The following is a 23,378-nucleotide window of genomic DNA, read 5'->3' on the forward strand; positions in this document are numbered from 1 at the left end:
TTTGAGCTGCAAGGGTGTGAACCCTGCTTGTGTAGACGTACCCATGCTAGTTCTGCTCAAGCTGGTGCCTAAAATCAGAAGTGTAGCCACAGCAGCATGAGCAGCAGGAGGGACTAGCTGCTCTGAGTATGTACCTGGTGTCCTTGCTGGGCATGCACTCAGGGTGGCTAGCCCCTCCCATCACGGGCACTGCCAGGGTCACATTTTATTTTTAGCAAGCTAGCATCTCTCTGACATACCCTCTGGCTAGTCTATAGGTGGCTATGCCCCTGCTCTGCATCTCTCTCTGCTTCAGCTTCCCCTTCTATAAAGTGGAATGTGTGATGTGACAGTGATTGTTTGCAGAGTATTTTCAGGTGTGAAAGTGCCACTAATAATCACAGCCTCCTTCCTGCACCTATGCTATTCACACTACATGAGAGTGGGGTGGCCAAAGATTTGACCCCCCCCCCACACACCTGACACTCCTCTTCCCCTCTCAGGCACTCCCTAACACACACACATTAGCAGTCTGACACACACACATACAGCCCATGAGCCCCTATACCTGTCCTCTCCAAATCTGAGTGAGTGGTGTTGCAACCTGGTGCACAGCATTGTCACACTACTCTGCTTTGGCCCAGCCAAGAAGTGGTCACACCACGCTCCCTTCCTCACCCCTCAGCTCTGCAGCTTGTTGTAATCCCCTGACACAATCAGAACTCTATTCGGTCCCCTCTACCCAGCAAAAATAAACTTTGGCCCCGTTCTACAATTGGATCCCTCCTCGCTGTAACTGAAGTGGGGCTCTTTGCATGCACAATACTATGCAGATAAAATTGCAGGATTGAGGCCAATGTTTTAACTGTATTATATATATATAATGCTGATTCCAACAGCAACATCCCAGGCAATGTCTGTCTGGAGCTCTTCCCACTGCATAAATGGCAGTTCCCGGAGCTCTAGTCTATACAGTGAGTTAAAAGGATACTGTCAACATAAAACCCACACTTCTTGCTGTAAGTTTTTACCTACCATTGTTCTAGTCCCTGTAAAATATTGTTTGTGCCTAGTACTGTAACTGAAAAAGATTACAGAAAAATATTTTTTTTTCCAGTTTGGATCTTTCACATAGCAACAGAGGAAGGAAAAACATCTTTAAACACTCCAGAAAAATGTGCTTTTAAAACTACGAAAATTGTCAGGGAGATTCGGGGATAGGCATCTGAATCAACTTTACCTTTTTGTTTTGTTTTGAAACTGACTAGATCTCAAGTTGATGATGTCCCTTTAACAATATCCTTGTGTGATTTCAGCCGGAATTTTCAGGATACAGAAAAACGTACTGTGTATGAAACCCTGAACAATCACACTCCTCGCCTGCCACTCCTATGCATTTCTCATGAAAATCAGTGACTAAACCAGACCAAAAAACCACATGATGTTTTGATTGGCTAAGACTCGACAACTGGATTTGCTGACTGGCTGAAAACTCGGGCTGTGAAAATGCTGAAACTCAGAGACTGGGGTTTTCAGCAGCTTTTCAAGGATCTTGTCTTCCTGTTGATTTTCAGTGAGTTACCAAACAAACTGCCATTGGTTGACCAAGTCGTACTGACATTCTCATTGGTGGATATTTCAAAACCTCAGAAGGCCTTAATATACGCTAGAAGCCAGGAGGTGTTTATTGCTAACTGCTACTGACAGATCTCAAAGGCTGCTTAGATTATTGCAATATAACATTGTACATACAGTAAACTATTAAAGTCTAAAGCGGACTAGATTAGCAGCTCAGAGAGCAACACACTTACTGGTATTGCCAACATCACACAGTGAAAAATATTTCAAAGTGCCATTCACAAGTAGCAAACCAATAGCAACCCTTCCAATGACTTCTTAGGTGTAGGACTGGGCCCAGTTTTAAAATGTTTATCGCCACTGATCCAGTATACTGTGCTACTGTTTAGTGTGTCCTCCTTACCGAGACTGTTCAAAGAACAAAACATTATGCAATGAGCCATGGGTATTTCTGGTGTAACTTCACTGCAGTCAGTGGGCTTACACCAGGGACAAATTTGATCCCGGTATGTTTAATATTTGTGAACTTTAACACAGTCCTCTAGTTTTTGAGTCCTCTCTCCTAAAAGGGTAAAGGGCACAGATACCCTGGAGTACAGTAAGATTTTGGTTCTTTAATATTTTGGATGGGGTAGTACTTAGTCCAATTTCATCACCAACAGGATTATTTGTTGCCAACGGGAAAAAAAATGAGGCCCAGGATGATGCTAAATCCATCAATTCATTTTTTTCTCAGCATATCACAACACCTGTGCCCCAGCACCCAGGATTATTAATCACATGCCACAATCTAAGAAATGTTATCACTTAGATGGGAGATTTCCAAGGATAGACTAGGGGTATTGTGAAGTAATATGGGTAACACAGTAGGCGGTGCTTTTCCATCTCAGTAAGGAACTAATGCCCTAGCCTGGTGTGAGGGACCGCTGTGTTGCTAGATTGGTCATCCCCTATTCAAATATGATATGAAAGAGAAGCCAGGCCACTTATTCTCTACACCCTCTCTCTCTCACAGGGGTGTTGGGAGAATCAATGAGCTAATGCTTGTACTGACTTTTGAAGCTTAAAAATGTTAAGCTCTCATGTCATTTTGCACCAAAATATGGGTGTTAACTATAGAGAAGCTACATGAATACAGGAACTGCCATGCTCAATCACACCCATGGCCCATCTAATCCAGGAACCTGTCTCTGACAATAGGCAGCATCAGAGTCTTCAGAGGAAGTTGCAAGAAACCCCACCATAGGCAGATGAGGGGTTTCTGATCCCAACAAGGTCTCAACCTAATCCCTAATAGTCTGACTGAAGTCCTGAAAGAGGTTTTATCTGCCTGCTGCTACTTTGTTAGCATTAACTGTTATAACTCTGGGTATCCAAGAGTCTAATCCTGGCTGCCACTCACTTCCAGTGTTACCTTGGGCAAGTCACTGCATCTCTTCAAAACAGATTCTGTAAAATAAGGGATCCGACCTACCGCAGAAGAGCATTGTGAGAATTTATTTATGCAGCTGTAAAATGTTACTTATCTCAAAATGCTAAGGAGCAGTTGTATTATTATGCATCCTAATCATACTCCATCTCAGGTAATTACTATGGGCTGATCAAAATTCCCCCTGCAGTTTCATCTGGATACAGGATTCTTATTCACTTCCTGTCCAATACCTTTGTAGCACTCTTGTATGACTGTTAAACAAGTGTCTTATTCTACCCTAGGGTTGCCTTTATTTCAATAGCATGTGTATCTATTGGCTCTTCTGCGGTGTTGTCAAGTATAGTTACTGCAAACAGTTTGAGAGCCTTGGCTAAAAGGTGTCAGAGAAGGGCAGAGTATTAGCATCATCGCTACGTTGTCATCAGTGTTGGGGTTTTTGGACAAGATATTTCTTATGCATTGAATTGTTTTTACAAAATCCAGCTATTTTGAATGAAACAAGAGTTTAAAAACAATGAACTGACATCATTCCAGGACAGGTGGGAAATCCAGAGTGATCCAGGCTATGCACACACCTGGAGATGAGACGGACAGAGCGCTCAATATTCAGCATTTAAGGGGTAGTGATGCCTTGCCACTGGGCATTTGTCTGGCCAAAGAAAGGCCAGTCAGGGGCTCAAGGGGGATTAGGACGTGACACCCACAACAACGTGATAGCTTCTTGTCCCCGATTCTGATGTGTGGACTCTGAAGTCGTTTGCTAAACTTTGGCACTCTTCTGGCTGCATGCAGGATTTAGAATTCTGGCCACAGGCCACTTGTAGCACACAGGCTTCTGAACGGCTCCCTCGTGACAGCAGGGTACATCTGCTGTCTCTAGTCCATGAATAAAATTGGAATTTTTGCTATGGTAACATGAAAGAGATTTATTCTCAGGGATTAATCCTGCTTCCATTCAAGTCCCTTGGGGGGAGATTTGGGTCCTAGGATCACTCAGAAGTACAGTCAAAACCCCCTTATTAATCAAATATCACTCAGAGAGGGCAGCACTGATGATGCAGGCCTGCACCTGGCCTTTCTGTAATGCTTTGTCACCAGACATCTGATTTTCAAAGCTCTTTTAACAAGCAACTAACCTCCCACTCAGTGCATATTATCAGCACATCTGCTGGGACTCTTTTCTTTGCTCCTTGGCTTTATTTCATAAATATTAATCCAAAACAGATGATTTTAAGGTGACTCCCATGGTAGAAGAAAGAAAGAGGGAGAAGCAGGGCAGTGTCTGGTCAGGGATAGTAAGGCTGAAAAATCTGCAACTATGCAAACATGCTCTAGCAATTATCTGATGCACTATTCGGCAAGTAACCTATAATATTTTTTATTTTTAAAAACCAGCCTCTCCCTTCCTGTGCAAGTGCAGTATGTAAACTACTCAGAGACACAGTGAGTAAACGGAGGGGGGGGGATTTTCTGATGCCCTGCACCTTGTGTATTAATTTACATCTGTGCAAGAGGTTGCAATGCCAGAAGGATATCAGGTGCACAGGTGTAAATAACTACACAAAGTGCAGGACAACGGTGAATTGGGCCTACAGGGCCAAACTGATCCTGGATGCAAGATCCCTGAAAACAACACAGTCACACTAAGAATGAATTAGGCCCATATTGGCAAGATTTAAATCTTTTAAATTTGCATCGGAGGCAGCATTAATACTATGGTAATATTAAAGTGTGACTTGGTGATTTAAATTAGAGATGGGCCAAAGGCCTGGATCTGAACCATAGGGTCAGATCTGAGTTGCACCTTGAAGCTATGGTATGTAACATTTGATTCTGAACACACCAGACTTTGGGGGAGTTCAAATTTGGATTCAGAATTTGAATCTCCAAATTCAATAGATGAGGAGTCCGGTGGCACCTTAAAGACTAACAGATTTATTTGGACAAGAAGTGGTTTTTTTACCTATGAACGCTTATGCCCAAATAAATCTGTTAGTCTTTAAAGTGCCACCGGATTCCTCATTGTTTTTGTGGATACAGACTAACACCACTACCCCTCTGATACAAATTCAGTAGATAGGTTTCAGAGTGGTAGCCGTGTTAGTCTGTATCAGCAAAAAGAACGAGGAGTACTTGTGGCACTTTGGAGACTAACAAATTTATTTGAGCATAAGCTTCCGTGGGCTGTTTTAGCCCATGGAAGCTTATGCTCAAATAAAGTTGTTAGTCTCTAAGGTGCCACAAGTACTCCTCGTTCAAATTCAGCAGAGTAGATCTGGGGTTTGGATTGTGCCCATTCAAGAGAGAGAACTTTGCTCTGGATCCAAAGATTAAAGATGGGGTTTTGTTTGGACCCATGCACTCTAATATACACAGAAATGTTCATTTGCTTTTGTGGCAGTGAAGGTCCTATGCTGGAAGGATGAATTGTTCCTGGGAAGCTGGGTGGGATAGTGACTGGAGCTGGGTGTGTAAAGAGTCACTGAAGCCACAGTTAAGAGTGGATTTATTTCTGTTGAAATGGAGGCAAAAAACAGAGATTCGGGCTGAGGGCCAGAAAGGTGAAACGAGAATCTTGAGCAGATTAACTTTCCGAGGAAAATAAACTGCACGCATACAATACCACCATAAATCAGCCACAACTCCTGAGAACATCAGCCAGGCTGACAGGCCTTAAATTAGACCCAGCAGCAACTTTGTTTTGGATCCCATACATCACATTTCCGCACCCCATGATCCGCCTGCTCTGTTCTCGCTTTCTCAAAACGGGAAAGATGTTCCCATTTACAAAAGTACTGCTCTCGGATGGCTCTGGAGAACAGGGGCATGGTAAGCACAACTCATCTGAACTGTTTAGGGAATCTTGTGTATTTCCTTATCTTGCCTGCTCCCCAGAGCACAAGAGGGGAGCCTTAGACTGCACTTGAGACCAACCCAAATTATGTCACATTTTTGTTGCTGGTATTGTCCAGAAACGTCACCACAGATACAGTGAGGGAGGTGCAGTCTGTCCAGGCTGCATGTCTGAGGCACATTGGCGGGGCTGGGTGAGGGAAGCTGGCCCATCCTATACTTGTTCTGGTGTTCAATGTATTCAGTATGCAAAGCTGCCAATCTTACAAGTTTCAACAGCACTAATATCAAAATAAAGTAAAAATACTGAGGTAGCATGTTTGGCAAGAAGGGAAGGGGCAGAGAATTAAAAAAAGGCTCTCCCTCCTATTCTTTACTAGAAAAGGCCTCACCTGGAATCCTGGATCTGATCTAATCTCCCCCAAACATTGGGAGAGTTTGCCTCTAGAGCCAAACGTTGCAGTTTAGGACTATCTTTTAGCTAACACCCTTCTCATATTTTGCAGTCTCAGCTCAGAGAAATTAGGATTTATTATTTGTATTATGGTAGCATGTAGGGGCCCCATTGTGTTAGTGCTGTACAAATAGTATAAAAAGATGATTTTGCTCCAAAGAAATTGCAGTCTAAGGCCCTAATCTTGCAATCACAGTAAAAAATGCCAGATTCTTGCCAGATTTTAGATGTTTATTACATAAGGTGCCAGTCACCCCAGTGCACTGTCATCTGTTAAAGCAGTGAAACTTTTACTGTTAGAACTTCTCTTTGCCTGGGTTAGGTCAGTTGTGGTTACTATGTCTTTGGCTGTCTTGGATCTTTCAAACTTCAGCTTTATTTCACCATTAATTAAGTTATTGGCTTCTTTTTTAAGCGCTAAGAGACTTTGCTCCCTTTAAAGAACATCATATTTTGATTCAATTTAAACTTTCCTTTGTTACTCTCCTTCTCCCGGATAAACAAAATGTCAGATGCCAAACAAACAAGGCAACTCTCAACATATACAGCTCATAAATTCAGAATGGAAGAGACAATGAAACAAGCACCAGAAATCCATGTAAAGAGCATTATAATCATATCCACACCCAACAACTAAAATCCCTACTCAGAGCCCTCAAAACACACCTTTAACACCCCTCTCCATTCCCTGCCCTCCCTGATAGCCACAGGACACAATACCCGATTTCCTGCACCAGCCCCAAAACGCATCTTCCCTGACTCCTGGAAAACATAACAGCCCATTTCCCCCTTCAGCCCCAAAACACAATGCTTACAGCTTCATGGCTGGTTTAGAGTCAAATCTCTGTGGACGGTTTCCAGCCAAAACCTGGCAAAGGCCCTTGAGTTGTCTTGGCTCTCGAGCTGGGCTCATCAGTCTGTGATTAGGTACTCTATTTTAGCTTTTTGTCAACTTATTACAAGGCCTGCATTATTTGGTGCTTTTTGTAAAGCCCCAGCTCCTGGAATCCTGTCATTACATGAGACTCTCAGCTGTTTTTTTGTTCTTGTTCTTCCAAGATTCTAGCTTCCATGATCACAGAGAAAAAAGCTTGAAAACACGACCCAGTGGCATCCAAAATAGCTCAGAAAGCAGAAAACAATTTTTTTTTTAAAATCTCATTATTTTTAAGCCAATCTTATTATTTTTGGGCCCAACTAATTAATTAGAAGCTAAGGGTTACTGATATTGACAGCAGCATTGCCAGTTCTTATGATTTTATCATGCTTCTTATGCTATTTGGTGGTTTTCTTAAAGCCCCAGCTCTTGGAGTCATGATGATGAGGCTCATCTTTCAATTTAAAAAAAATCTCTAGCCCTCATGGTTGAAAAGCTTGACCCCAATGCACCCTAAAGGTGGCTCAGAAACTAGAAGGTGAAGGGGGAAATACCCACATGTATTGTTTGAATGAACTCTCATGATACTGGAGCCTGTTCTGTGGTTTCTGAGGGTTGGCCTCACTGTAAGCTTCATAGCCTGGCTCTGCCCAGATCTATCCAGGTTCCAGCCGGAAGCTATGAAGAACAGACTCAATATCCACCCCCTGCACACTATATGGACAATCTCTGTTCTCTGCAATGAGGTCTGAGCTCTCACTCATTTAGGATTTTTCTGATCCTACTGGAGAATTGGCACGCTCAGCACCATCCTTGGCCATTGCATTTTTAGTTAGGCATCCGCGTAGCCCCCTTGGTCGCAGAGACTGACGGGGTCCTTGCGGTTATGCGCGCCGCCATCTTGTGCCGTGGTCCTTTGGTGGGCGCCGCCATCTTGTCCCTCCCTCGGCCTGGGCGCTGCCATCTTGTGCCCTCCCCGATGGATGAGGGCCCCCGCCGCTAACTGTGTGAGTCCATCCGGTTTCATCCGCTGCCTGGCCGGCCATGGAGGGCCTCGCCTGCCGCCTGCTTCTCTGCCTGGGCTGCGCCCTGGCGGCCCCGGAGCTGCTCAATGAGGAGGTGAAGCGGACGGTGGATCTCAGCACCCACCTGGCCAAGGTGACGGCCGAGCTGAGCCTGGCCAACCCGGCGGGGGGCTCCGGGGGCGCGAGCTCCTTCCTGCTGGCGCTGGACCCCGGCCTGGAGAGCCACCTGGCCTACCTCGGGGTGCAGGTGAGTGCGCTCCCCGGCCCGCGTGGCAGCGCGCCCGCTCCTCCGCAGGGGCTCGGCCCCGTCCCCGTCCCCCCAGTGACCCTCGGCCTGGCCCGTTTTGCGGCGCGGCCTCTGCGTGGCGGGACCCCCCCTCCGCACGCTGCTGCCCCTGCAGCGGGGGGCGGCCCCAACCCCTGCACGGGCCCCCCTGGTGTATGAGCGGTGCGGTGCTGGGGAACCCATAGGTCGCTCATTGCAGGCACGGACACCTCCACTTCCACCTCCGGGGCGTGCAAGTGGCCTTGCGGGCCGCCCTGCCAAGCTGGGGCAGCGCCCGGGCAGAGCTGGCTGCCCAGGCAGCCCCAGCCGCGTGCTTATTTCTGTCCCCTCTGGTGGCCGTTGGTTTTTCTCCTGCCTTTGATTCTGGGCTGATGGTGCAGTGACAGCCACTTCCCTGCCTGGCAGAGACTGACACGTAAGCATAAGTGCCTCAGCCGTTGCAATGCAACCACTAACCACACCGTGGGGGGAAGATGGAGAAATCCGAGAGGTGTCTTAGTAGAAACCTCCACATTGTGTTCCCCAAGGCATAATGCTAGCTGCTGCAGGCCACTTGCATGAGATCTATCCAGCTTCTTAAACATTATTATTTCTTGGCACTTTCTGGATGCCTGGAGTAGTAGGGACCCCACCTGCTCTTATAGTGTAGATTTAAGTTTTTATTTTTGGTGTGGGCAAAGGGTGGTTTTGTTATGCCATGGGGAGGTGGATTAGTGATTTGACAGTTAACATTAATATCCTTGCAGTTGTTTGGCTTCAGCTTGGTGTGGCTTGAAGTTTGGAAGGAGATCCATATAAATGGGAGAGCAGCAAAGTGTCTTGTGGCACCTTATAGACTAACAGACGTTTTGGAGCATGAGCTTTCGTGGGTGAATACCCACTTCGTCGGATTCACCCACGAAAGCTCGTGCTCCAGAACGTCTGTTAGTCTATAAGGTGCCACAAGACACTTTGCTGCTTTTACAGATCCAGACTAACACGGCTACCCCTCTGATACATAAATGGGAGAGTGAAAGATGTAAATACAAGCTGGGCCCTGAGTCTGAATGGGCAACTGTCAGATGGCTGCCTAACTCTTTCATCCACTTATAACCTTCTTCAAGCACTTGAACCACTTACAGTATTTAGTGGTGAGTGATTCTGAAAAGCAGCTGTTAGTTCAAGGAGCTGGGAGCTAGGATTTTTGGGCTTTGATTCCAGCTCTGCGACTGACTTACTGTATCACCCTGGGCAAAGTCACTTCACCACTCTGCCTCATTTTCCCCTACCACAAAGGATAAATAATGCTGCCCTACCTCAGAGCTTGAGATGTAAGTCTTAAGCCTTTGAAATTTCCTGGTGTATCCTATAAAAGGGCAACATATTAGAATAGCCTAGTGCTTTAAAAATACAATTGGGATTTAAAGTAGTAGTAGAGATTATCAATAGAACTCCACTGAAACACAAAGGATCGAGTTCTGCTTTGATCTAAATTTTGCTTTCAGGTTCTTGAGCTGTACACACATGGACAGCGACTGCTTCCGTGAGTAGAGCTTAACACACTTTAGGCACCACTGCAGTATGAAGAATAAATCATTATCCTGTGCCAGCATAAATCTGGATCAACTTCAGAAGGGTTGCTCTAGGCTTATGCTGGTGTAACAGAGCAGACGTTGGTCCACATTGTGTTAATGTGGTACTGAAACAAAGGCCTTTGCATGCGTATTCTGTGTGCTGCTATTGATAGCACTCAAGTGGCTTGGTGGTAGGATACAGAGACTTTCACTTCTAGGTCCCCTGTTCAAAGCCAGCTCATTTTGGTAGTGACTGAGGGTTGTCACCATCAGATGTCTATAAAGTTCCTAGCATGCTGCTGGTGCTCTAAAAATAATTAGGCTACTAAAAGGCCATTATTATGACTGTGAAACAAGGAGGCTGGGTAACCTTGCTTACAGTGTCTCAAAAGGGAATGAGACATGGAGAATGATGCTAATCTGTGTGTTTCATTTACCACATCTAAATGTGGTCTTTCCAGAGCAGTATGGATACATGTTGGAGCAGGACCCAGAGATGCATGGGGAAAGCTTTCGTCTTTCAGGCTGCATTTGTCCTATGGATGCTTAGCAGACTTGAGTCTCCAGTTCTAGGGCTATCAATCCAGCACTCTTTTCCTCAAGAAGTTTAAGTGCGTAGCTGTGCAGGTGCTGCTTTCTGATGACAACAGTGAGACGGTTGTGCCAGTCTTTGGTTTTTCCATTTGGTGGCCACTCTCCTAGGAGCTCCAGTGAGAGAAGCTCTGTAAAAGGGCCTGCTGGAGGAGTAGGGTCAGCCATTGACAGACTCAGTTTCATGCCTTTGCTAGCTAGGAATCAGCCTAGAACACGGGCAAAAGCTTCAAAAACTTCAACAGGAGCCTCCAGTTTCTATTCTTGGATACAGACCACAATTTGTTGAGTTGGCCAGTACTAATGATTGTGATGCTAATAGATATTGGGTCTTTAATAAACAATTTTTTTGTCAACTAGTATGCGTTGTGTGTCCTGCAATAAGAAATTAATAGGAATTGTGTAGTATTTGACCTGATACATTCAGCTGCTTCACCTGGGAAGCCTAAATGGTGACATGGTGATCAGGCTGTAATGTTTTGTTTTGGAACAGGTGAAAGGTGAGGAAGAGGAGGAGAACACCCTGGAGGTGCGGGAGACTAAGGTGAAAGGTAAAAGGTGAGTCTTACCCTGTAATACCAAATAACAGGGAGCAGTTCTGTTAGGGACCAGTATTTGTAACTTACTCATTCAAATTAGTCCTCCCCAGTCGAGTAATAGCAGAATCAAGAGAGATGTTAGTCTAAGGAACAAGTCCAGGACTTAAATATTTCATCACGCAGCCCCTACAACAATCTTGATGGTGATTGTGTGCTCTTTATTCTTTCAGAGGCCCATCTTATGTTTCACACCACAGCCTGACCCATCTTACCTTTCACACCACAGCCTGTAGCACAATTTGAGAATACAGGTAACACATAATGGCAGAACCCCAGTTCCAGTCCCCACCGCAAGCTCCAGAAGCTCCTCTGCTTAAACAAAACAAAACATCCCCTCCTCCTCTGGGAGGTCCTGCATGTAATTCTAGGTCTCTGTGCGGGCTACTCAAATGAACCAGATAGCCTACAGTGTAGGAACCGATTCCCAGGTCAGCAAAAGTAGATGCCTTCATTTTCCTGGGGAAATAAAGTAGTCTGTCTGGCAGCCTCTCCCCCTAGAGACTGCTCCCTCTATTAGGGATGCAGTACAGGTGTCTTCCTCAGCTCCCCTGTACTATGTAAGGAACTCCCCCTGGATCCTAACATCTTATGAAACCCTCCTGTCAGAACATCTGTTGCCACCTCCCTGTATTAGGGAAACTGGGATGGAGATGCATTAGAACCAAATGGGCCCCTTAAGGGCCTGTACTGCCCATCACATACAGTTACAAATTTGTTTTGACTCTGTTTACGCTGCAATACTGAACCATATTTTTGCTGCAGGGTTTTAGGTTCTGCAGCTTAAAATGGGCCTATCTCTAACCCAGAGATAGAGCACTCTTTCTAGCCAGAGGCTCCACATCTGCCACACTTGGGAAAGTATCCCATATTTGCAGCATGCTTGGGAGAGCAGAAATTTGTAGTGCAAGGCTCTTTCAGAGGCTGTGCATGTTAGCTATTAAATAAGGTGAGCTTTTTAAACTGGTTCAGCAGTAGTTGCTGGTGATCTCAAGAGGTTGGTAGCTATGGAGTGAAACACTGAATTATCAAGGCAGAACAGTGCCCACTTCATAGCTATGACTGGCTGACGGTGCCCCAACTAATCCAGGTGAAGGGCTGCATCACAAGTGAGTTAGAGACTGCTCCCTTCCTGCAACTGCCAAGGTCCATCCAGTGGAGTTGTTAGCTACTCTCCTTCCATTGTCTGGGCAGCAGCTCTTGTTAGGTGCTGTGAACCTGCTGTGGAGGTCTGCTTCTTTGAAGGCGGCAAGAGAACTCTGCTGTGGATTAGGTGAAAAGTTGTTTTCTGTAGTCCCACACCTCTAAAATTCACTGTCTGCAGGATACCCCTGCTGGGTCCCTGGGCATGGACATCCTTATTAGGGTGACCAGATGTCCCAATGTTATAGGACAGTCCTGATTTTTGCGTCTTTTTCTTATGTAGGCTCCTATTACCCCTCATTCCCAGTCCCGATTTTTCACATTTGCTCTCTGGTCACCCTAATCCTTATTCAGCTTCAGTCCAGTGGGAGAACAAGTAGTGCTGACTTGAGAGGTAACAGACTCTTAGGAGCAGGAACTTAGGATGTTTGTTTTCCTGTCAGATCATTGCCCATGCTCCATTTTAGATTATTCTCTCCACCTAGAGAATAATGGAAAATCCACAGTGAAGTGCAGCTGTAGAGAAATAGTGAAAGGAACACACCAGTATCTCTACCCAAAAAAAATCACACAGATGGTATGTTGGCTTGATTCCCTTTGAGTATCCATTCAGGCCTGTGCCAAATGATATCCAATTATAGACTGCTCCGTCACCATTTATATGTAAATGTACCCACACAGTATAACAGAAATTTCCTCATGAGGAACAAGCACCAGGCTACTGGCAGAAATCTACTTTAGGCCTGATCCTACAATGCCCTTTGTACAGCACTTCCAGTTTTGCAGGAGGGAGCCCTTTAAGAGCAAATAGAAAACTTCCAGGTTCCCCTTTGCGCCAGTGTGTGTTGCAGAATCTTAAGAGTATGCGTCAGGCCAGTGGAGATCTTGGTGTTTATAGCTTTCCTGCTGTTCTCCCTTTCAGTGGCAAATTCTTTACCGTGAAGTTGCCATCACCTCTGGCGCCAGGTGCCAAGATCCGTTTATCCATCGAAACAGTTTTCACGCATGTCCTGCAGCCGTACCCCACGCACATCACACAGGCAGAGAAACAGTTTGTGGTCTTTGAAGGGAATCATTATTTCTACTCTCCATACCCAACGAAGACCCAAACTACGCGTGTGAAACTGGCCTCCAGGAACGTGGAGAACTACACCAAGCTGGGCAATCCCACCCGGTCAGAGGACATGATTGAATATGGGCCCTTCAAGGACATCCCACCATATAGCCAGGTAAACTCTTGTGGCTAGTGAAACCCTGTCTGAAAGACTCTTGAAAATAAATTGTACGCCGTTGTCCTGCAAAGTGCACCACATAAATATGTCAATTATGGCTCAAGAAGTTGAATGAGATACAGAGGCATTTGCCTCTAAGCCACAGATTAGGATAGTGGCAAGTGTCTGAAAACTGGTGTCTTATGAGAATTGAGTTGGTATTTCTCAGTCCAGTTCCTAATGGGTAAGTGTCAGTATCACAGAGCCACCACAGTTGGCTTTAGTTGCCTCTGGACTTGGCCTCTCCACTGAGACTGCCAATGAGAAACCTTTGGAGAGAGGGGTCTCTCTCCAGGGCATGGATGTCATGAGGTGGTAGGGGGAAGAGTTTGAATTGCAGCTGCCTTTGCTATACATACTCTGAGTACACAGAGAGGACTTGAGGGTGTCAATTCAGCAACACTAAATTCACTTCAAAAAAATTAAAAGGAAATAGTAACATGCTGAGGGGCAAACACCTGCTACTCTGAGTGTATAAATATTTAAGGAAGCTCATGGGATAGTATGGAGAAGAGACTCCGTTGATATACAACCTAGTTACTTTGTACATATTGTCCTTAATATGCAGTATCCGCATTCTCCCTGCAAGATTCAGAGTTTGATTTAGCACCACTTAAGTGTTAAGCCAATCACTTGAACATCTGGCTGTTTTTCCTGTCAAGTTTTGGGATTTATGTCAGGAACTCAGTTACTCATGATGGTGTGGGCTCAAAGGAATGGCACCTTGGAACACATGGGTCAGATGGTCTTGTTTATCTTGGGGTGCTGATAGGAGATATCCCCCTGTCTAAGTTGTCTAATTGTTACTGGTCTGTATGAGAACTCCTTTGCTCTGGGATCCTGATTCTCTCCAGTCCAAAGCATCCATCAGTTAGCTCAGTGAATCCTGCTACCTGCAGTCAGTTGTATTAATGGCAGGGGACATCTCAGTATCTAGGGGCTTCCTATCTGCCCATGTTAACTTCCCTTGTTGTGAGCAGTCACTTGTGAAATGTAGCATATCCATTCAGCTGCTTTCATTTGATCAGTTAAAACAGCCAGAACAGATGCTGAAATTTGCTAAAGTGCTTTAATTGATATCTCCAAAGTATCAGAGCTGAGCTTCAGCTTAGGTGTGTTAGTTTTGAGCTGTGTGCATTTTACACCCTGTATTGTATGACCAGCTGTTATAAATCAAAAAAGGGGGTCCAGAGATGGCTGTCCCTATAATGGAATGATTCACTCTGGGATTTGATGGAGGGGGGGAATCCTTCCCCCCCGGTTTGTTACTTCTTGTCTGGGATTTATATCTTCTTTTCTTTCCTTCTCAGGACATCCTTAAGGTACACTATGAAAATAACAACCCATTCCTGACAATCACCAGTATGATACGGGTCATTGAAGTGTCTCACTGGGGAAATATTGCTGTAGAAGAGACTGTTGACTTAAAGCACACAGGAGCTGTGCTCAAAGGGCCTTTCTCCAGATACGACTACCAAAGGCAGCCAGACAGTGGAATATCTTCTGTCAAATCTTTTAAGGTTTGCATTTTGTGCCCTCTTTCTTACCACCTTCCTATAGAAAATCCTACTGCCCTTTCTTTTGTCTCTTATTTGGCAACAGTGCACAAGGGATAAGGGGGAAACATAAAAAGCTTTCAGATATTTACAAGATGTCATTACCAAAGAGGAATTACTCAAGGTAGTACAGGAGGGTATAACTGGGGAGCGGGGGAGGTGTCACACACCTTGTTGCTTCTGTAGGCTTATTGCATAAACCAAGTGTTCTGTGCATCCTACATTCTCCTCACAAGCTGCCTGTGTACTACCTGTCAGAGATCCAGTTGAACGCCCCTTCTCGGGCACACACCAGACTGCTGTGAAGGGATCCAAATTCTGAATCGCTGTGTGCTTTACGCCTCCAGAGTCTGAACAGTCATTCACTGCCTCTAGCTTGGGGTCTCTAGGCACACTTTTTTGGGGTGCCAATCCTCTGTCTAGTACCCCTCCTGAAAGCTGTAAGCCTGCAGTCCAACTACCCTTCCCCCGGGGCTAGTGCTGACCCCGCCCTTCCCCCAGACTTCCCTGTAGCTTAAACATACCCTCTCCCAGAACTCCTGCCACATTCTGGGTTAATGCTTCAGGGACACACGATAGGTGTGTCACATAACATATACACAGACTGCTCAGAATTGTAAAATACCATTGCTCTTTACTTGATAGCACAAGAAATACACAAATGTATACAAAAATAATAAACATTACATGCACTTCCTTGCCTGAGTTTCCTCGCCACTCTGGAGCATTCTTTGGGCTGGGCTCAAGGTCTTGTGGGGGTGTCCAGGATCCTTTGCTGCAGCTTATGGCATAATTTCTGAACCATGGAGCCCCTTTCTGGGGTAGGTCAGCTTGCTTTCTCCGACCTTGGTTGAACCGACTGCTAAACTGACCCATCCCTCCTTCACTTTGAGTCCTTCTAAACTCCTGCTTTGCCACCTCTGCTGTCTCTGTGTTGTATAGGAATTTTCCACTCTCCAAACACCTTGTTGAGGGGTTGGAGAAAACTAGTTCTCCTAACCTTAGCCAACCCATTGTCCTTCAGATGTTTCCATCTGAATAGGCAGCAACTGAAGGTCTAGTGACCAACCATTGTCTGGAGATGTGTTTTCAGCCCTGTCAGCAATGGCTGATTCCACATTTACATAGAGGCATTCAGTGATACAGCAGTTTTTATAGTAACAACTTCATATCCTCATCAACCAGAACTCAAATTGTACAGACAGATTATCCAAATCATCACACCACCCTCCCACCTCCTTCTATTTCAGGGACTCCTGGTAACCTCCCTCATGAAAGGGGTTCTCTGTGCCACCCTGCCACTCCCCCGTTTCCTCCCCATGGCGGGGCTCCACCATTCTCCTCCTCCCATACTATTATCCCCATTGTTATGCTGGAACGTGTTAATGGTTGCCACCAACAAGTTCTTTGATTTGTTGACAATTACAGAGCTGGTTGAAGCTGCTTGTTTTGCTGATCAGATGCTAGGAGCTGTGTCCCCCATTTCCCCTTCTGGTTATGATTTTTTTCACCAGAATCTGTGGAGTTCTGCCCATTGATGCCTAGAATATTCCCTGAAATTTTGGAATTGATTGCATGCAGTGTTAAAAAAAATTGTCATATGACATCAAGACAGACAGAAATGTTACTGAGTTGCGTGTATGAATTCGCAAGCTCAGCCCACTAGGAGCAATGGGATGGAATGAAATGGGAATTTAGGCTGATCAGATAGGATGTGAAATAGAATCCTGAAGGAAGTGGTAGAGCATCACATCCAGGACATTGTGGTAGGCATGTCCCTCATTGCTTGGGAAACTGGACTGGATAAAGTACCACTGACACTGGTCTATAGGGAACAATGTTACATTGACTTCAAGGCCACAGACTGGATGATCCAATAGGGCTTTGTCATCTATAACATCTCTGAATATGGGCAATAGCTTTTGCTGAGCACATTGTGGCTGATCACTTACGTTGACACCATTTTGACACATGCTGCCGCCAAGAAGCTATCTTGTTGCTTCTTGCGAGAAGTGCTATTCCTGACTGAAGCTGAACCAAGTGTCATCAGTGGCTGCTTTGCCTATTCTAGTTGAAATTCTCTTTCTCTAGCAGATGCACTGAGTGCTGCTTCTCTCTCCCATGCAGACCATTCTTCCTGCTGCGGCTCAGGATGTATATTACCGAGATGAAATTGGAAACATCTCTACCAGCCACCTTCTCATCTTGGATGACTCTGTGGAGATGGAGATCCGCCCCCGCTTCCCGCTCTTTGGGGGTTGGAAGACTCATTACATCATTGGCTACAACCTGCCTAGCTATGAATATCTCTATAACCTTGGTGGGTGTCACAGGATTGGAGTAGCAAAAGACCAGACTTATTGTGTTAGAAATCTGACATTTGTACAGTATGGGGCCCTTGTAACCTTTTAGTGTTTATTGCTAGCTGTTACTTCTGTAACTAACAAGCCAGTCTCCAGCTTGCGTGTACCTCTTCCTGTATCCTTACACCTCTTGTTAAAAACTGCCATTTTCAGGGTAGCCAAATGATCCACTGCTGAGGAGTGCATACAGCCCCCGTCCTTCAGCATCCTGAGATTCACAGACATTGGGAACACCTTCCCATGGAAGCCTGTTTTGTTAAACTACCTGGAGTTTTTTCTGTCCTTTCTGCCTTCTCTCAGGTGACCAGTATGCCCTGAAGATGAGGTTCATTGACCATGTGTTTGATGAGCAAGTTGCAGACTCTCTGACCGTAAAGATAATCCTGCCAGAAGGTGCCAAGTAAGTGACACTGCTCTTTTGCTGTTACTGCTGAAAATGCTTCACCTGTGCATTGATGGCCAAGTCTCCTGTCTGGAGACAGAGCACCATGAAAACACAATGGCTGACATGAGCACAGAAGACACCTTGGAGCACAGTCTGTCACATATAAATTGCTTCTTAAACTGCAGGGAACTTGTTTTCAATGTGCAATTGAGTAGTGTGCATTGGGCCACAACTGGCCAATCAAATCTTAAACCATCCCATCTCAGACATGTTAGAATCATGTGGGAGTGTCTGTTTATTCCTGCAGGAATATTCACGTGGACAGCCCATATGAAATCAACCGAGCCACTGACGAGCTCCACTACACCTACCTGGACACATTTGGACGCCCGGTGATTGTAGCACACAAGAACAACCTGGTAGAGCAGCACATCCAGGACATCGTGGTAGGCTTGGCCCCTTTGTTTGAATAACTTAAATGAGCAGCCATGCCTCCTCCACGCTCACCTTTGTAGTCATAACAATATCTGGTCTGGGGCTGAGGCGTTCTTGGAAAATGACATGCAAATTGTGTGGCTTTGCTTTTCTGTTACTATGTGAAGTTCTCTCTGCTGGAAGATGTCTGCATTACAGATTCTCACTGGGTTGCAGCCCTTAAGGAAAGCCAGTATAGCCAACGCACAGCCCAATTGGGGAAGCTTGTTGCTCAAGAGAGAAAGAAAACCAAGCAATGTGTCTAGGTTGTTGACTACACAGTTTGCATTATCTGAGCTGGATCCATTCTGTGTGCCATAACTATTCTTTCTTGATTTTTAGGAACATTCAGGTGCTTGAAGTTTCTCCCTTGACTAATGGCAAGTCATTGATCACATTCTCTGAATCCTATTTTGCAGGTGCACTACACCTTCAACAAGATCCTGATGCTGCAGGAGCCGCTGTTGGTGGTTGGAGCCTTTTACATCTTGTTCTTCACAGTGATCTTCTATGTCAGGCTTGATTTCTCCATCACCAAGGTATTATATGGCAAGTTGCAGCCTTGTGACTGCGGAGGAAGTTTTATTCCCCTGGTGGTTGGAAATTGCCTGTAGAAATAGTTCCCCTCACTAAATGTTTTTTTCCATTGGAATATTCCTATTTAGGTACTTACATGGTCCCTTAGCACTATAGTGTCTGAGCACCTCGAGACCTATTGGTTTGGTTTTGTGATGGATAGTCCATCTTTAGCTTCCATGTAAAATATTCCAGTCCTGGGACAGCAAGCCCATCTGAATCTAACTGGTTTGTGACTCTCCTGTGGGAGTCCCTTCCTCCATGTTTTCACTTGGTTTTTATTAACCCAGAGCTAGGCTGGTTGATTAGAGGCAGCCAGAGGCTTCTATGATCTGACCAGGCTAATTTTGGCATTCTTTTGACAGCTGTTGGTTTTAAATTATAAAGTGTAAGATCTGTGATGCTTTTGCATAGCACGTGTGGCTAAAAAGGCATTGCCTCAATTTAATTTTTTTGTATGTGCTTGTCTGTGTACCTTATCACCCCTTATAGGATCCAGCTGCTGAAGCTAGGATGAAGGTGGCCTGCATAACAGAGCAAGTTCTCACCTTGGTGAACAAGAGACTGGGCCTGTACCGCCACTTTGATGAAGCGGTGAATAAGTACAAGCAGTCACGGGACATCTCCACTCTAAACAGTGGCAAGAAGACCTTGGAGACAGAGCATAAGGCCCTGACCAATGAAGTAGCCTCTCTGCAGTCCAAGCTGAAGACAGAAGGCTCTGACATGTGTGATAAGGTAAGAGCTCTCTCCTGTCTTAGCTGTGCTCTGCTGCTAGCCTTGTAAGCTACTCTGCCTCCATTCTAGATGTCTTCTGATGCTTAGCTTAACTGCTGCCTCCTATTCTCTCTTTCATCCACTCCAAAATTACTTGCTTCTTGTCAGAAAGATGTAGGGGATGGAGTTAATTGGTTTTTGTTTTGTTTTTTTGCTCTGCCGTAGTTTTACTCTTGCTTTTATTGCTCTATACAATGTGTGGAGGTAAAAAGTTGCTTGTCACTAGCACTCACTGTCTCCGAAAGATCCCCTAGACCAGCTGCATGGACACATTATTAATGCAGTTGTAACATACAATCCTGCGTCTGTCTTATCGTTACACTCCTAGTAATGGCAAATGGAATGAGAACGTGGATCTTCTAAGTTGAAAAATACCAACGGATTGTATATTATCAAACTATCCAAGCCAATAACACAAGTTATTTTGGGGTCCTGGGCTATTTCTGGGTTTGTTGCCAGAATCCACGTGGGAAGCTGTTGCTTCATATTACATGGCTTCTTTGGAATAACAAGAGAACAGCACTTACAGGTGTTCAGCTACTCCAGTTGCTGTCTTGACTGACTATGTCTGGGACTCTGATTTTTGCATAGAAAGTGCCTCATCTCATTGCTTCACTGGTTTCATTGTAAAATGAAACCAAGAGCGTTGAAAACATTTACTTGTTAATCTTTTATTTTTGTGCACGTGTGAATTTCACACTGGTGGAAGATGCTGCCTTCACAGCCCAGTAGACTGAATTCCTTTCTCTGCAACAACATGGCAGCACAGCACACACACTACCATTCCCAACCTTTATGCCTCAGCTCTGACCTGAAGCAGCCACCCACCTTGAGGTGTGGGGAGGTCAGTTTTTGTGCTGTGGGTACTGATCCCACTGTGAACTGGATTGAGATCCACCAAACTCACTTCACCCTAGCAACCACAATAATTACCGGAAAACTACTACTTTTGGCCACCGCGGTCCTGAATTGGATTTGTACTGGTGACCTAGATTTGAAAGTCTCTAACTTGTCATTAAACATCACTGAAAGTAAGAATTACACCTATCTCAATGCTAGTATCTGGCTTCTGAGGTTTCATTTAAATTTGCTCCGTCCATTTAGCCTCCTGCCCCAAGGAACCCTCCAAATGCCATGTTCACTTATAGCCATGCCAGTGGGAGAGGGTGTTCTATATCCTGTGCTGTGCCTTCCTTGGTCCCAGATCTACCAGCTTTTCTGCTTATTCGTGTCATTGGGCTATTTGTGTTCAGTCCTCTTTAATATTCGTTTATTCTGAACTCCCACAAGGTGAGCGAGATTCAGAAACTCGACAGTCAAGTCAAGGAGCTGGTTCTGAAATCGTCTGTAGAGGCAGAGCGGTTGGTGGCTGGCAAGCTTAAGAAGGACACGTACATTGAGAATGAAAAGCTGCATTCCAACAAGCGCCAGGAGCTGGTCACCAAAATTGACAACATCCTCGATGCACTATAACTTCAGTTAAAGTGGTGGGAGGGGGGAGAAACATGAGTTGAGATTAAAGGCTGTTGAGTGGACATGCTCTGAGCCAAACCAGTGATGCTCTTTGGTCAGCAAAATCGGGGAAGGGAGAAAATTTGAAATGGAAAATGCCTGCAAATAACTTTTTTTGGCTTAGTCTTTTTTAGGGCTTGTTTGCCTATCAGCATCTGCTGTGGAAGGGACCATGGTATAACAAGATTTGGATTTGGTTGTAACAGGGTTCCTTCCACACAGGCAAGGCAAGACAAGTTATAAAGCAGTCTCCACTCTGTATTTTGCTGTGTAAGAGGGCCCTTACTGTCCCTGTACAACTAGCCAGACAGCCTGGGTGCAGACGTGCTCATGGCAGATCTGAACGTTGGGACCAGAGAGAATAAAGGCATCTTTGTTCTTCTGAAGGCTTTAAAATAAATCCATTCCCCCTTGAATTTATACTTTTATATTTTGGGGAATAAGGAACTTGAGCAAAGGAGTTTTGTACTGTTTTTTGTCACACAAAGGGAGGTTTTTCAAGCTGGCAATGTTCTGAGCCTGTTTAAAATAAAGCAGTGGCTGGAGCCCAGTGCAGCTGAGGGTTTCATCCCCTGAAAGCCTGTGCTTGTTCCTGTTATGTTTTTTTTTTAAATATGTAAGCAAGACCCAATTGAAATAAACAAGGGAGGATGGATGTTCAGCGCTTTCTCTTTATTTCTGAAGGACCTTGCTGACTCCTGCAGTAACCTAGGGGACTGCCAAGCTAATATACAGATTGTTTTTTCTTATGCAGCCTTTTCTTGTGCCTCATGCCTCAGGACGCTAGGGTGACTCAGTGATTGAATAAGGCAGGCTCAAGAGGAAGGGCCCTTGTGTGGAGGAGAGGTTAACAGGGGAAGGAGAGGAAAGATTAATAAGACTGGGATTTTTCAGCTTGGAAAATAAATGTCTGTCTAAGGGGGGATATGATTGAGGTCTATAAAATCATGATGGGTGTGAAGAAAGTAAATAAGGAAGTGTTATTTACTCCTCATAACACAAGAACTAGGGGTCACCAAATGAAATTAATAGGCAACAGGTTTAAAACAAACAAAAGGAAGTATTTCTTCACAACACACAGTCAGCCTGTGGAACTCTTTGCCAGAGGATGTTGTGAAGGCCAAGATTATAACGGTTCAAAAAAGAGCTAGATAAATTCATGGAGGACAGGTCCATCACTGGTTATTAACCAATATGGGCAGGGTTTATGTCCCTAGCCTCTGTTTGCTAGAGGCTGGGAGTGGGCAGCAGGGGATGGATCACTTGGTGATTACCTGTTCTGTTCATTCCCTCTAGGGCAGGGGTCTCACTCAAATGACCCCGAGGGCCGCATGAGGACTAGTGCATTGGCCCGAGGGCCGCATCACTGACACGCCCCCTTGCTGCCCCTGGCCCCACCCCCAATCCACCCCTTCCATGAGGCCCCGCCCCTGCCCTGTCTCTTCTCCACCTCCTCCCCTAAGCACGCAGCTCCCCACTCCTCTCCCCTCCCTCCTGGAAAGTGCTAAGCGCCACCAACAGCTGTTTGGTGGCTTGGCGGTGGGGCACTTAGGCGGCGGGTCCCGGAACAGAAGGGGCCCCCCACCGCCGAAGACCGGGCTGCGCTTCAGCGGCGGGTCCCTCTTTTCCCCACCCCGGCCGGTCCCGCTTCCCACCCCGGCCGGTCCCGCCTCCCTCCCCCACCCCCCGGTCCGGCCCCGGCGGGTCTCGCTTCCTTCCCCACCCCGCCCGCCCGGCGGTCTCGCTTCTCCCCACCCCCGCCCGGCGGGTCTCGCCCCTTCCTCCCACGGCCCGGCCCCGCGGGTCCCGCTTCCCACCCAGGCCCCGGCGGCTCCCGCTTCCCCTTACCCGAGCGTCTCGGCGAGGCCTGAGCTTCATCCCGGTCAGAGCTGCGTGGTGAGGGGGCGGGGCTGGGTGCTGCACGCCGAGCGCAGCGCGCAGCCCAGAGCTCGCTGCCCCGCCTCCCACGCGGATCGGGCGGGCTCAGGCGCCGGACAGAGACTCGGCGCCTATGCGCTGAGGCTCCAGGAGAGGCGGAGGCGGGAGCCTCCGCTTTCTCTTGGGGGGCCCCTGCGGGGCCCGGGGCAAATTGCCCCC

The 23,378-nt window shown here is 46.1% G+C and overlaps 1 protein-coding gene across 1 annotated transcript; it reads left to right on the top strand.

Annotated features, from left to right (window-relative positions):
• The first annotated feature begins 8,123 nt into the window (after nt 1-8,123).
• Nucleotides 8,124-21,942, top strand: RPN1 (ribophorin I). Its single transcript, XM_039481780.1, has 10 exons — nt 8,124-8,445; nt 11,122-11,186; nt 13,290-13,596; nt 14,949-15,158; nt 17,322-17,514; nt 17,858-17,957; nt 18,250-18,388; nt 18,836-18,955; nt 19,485-19,730; nt 21,060-21,942. The coding sequence occupies exons 1-10, from the start codon at nt 8,218-8,220 to the stop codon at nt 21,240-21,242; spliced, it is 1,791 nt and encodes a 596-aa protein (XP_039337714.1). The 5' UTR covers nt 8,124-8,217; the 3' UTR covers nt 21,243-21,942.
• Nucleotides 21,943-23,378: the final 1,436 nt, after the last annotated feature.

The sequence above is a fragment of the Mauremys reevesii genome, linkage group 7 (genome assembly GCF_016161935.1).
Source record: "Mauremys reevesii isolate NIE-2019 linkage group 7, ASM1616193v1, whole genome shotgun sequence".
In the NCBI taxonomy this organism is placed as follows: Eukaryota; Metazoa; Chordata; order Testudines; family Geoemydidae; genus Mauremys; species Mauremys reevesii.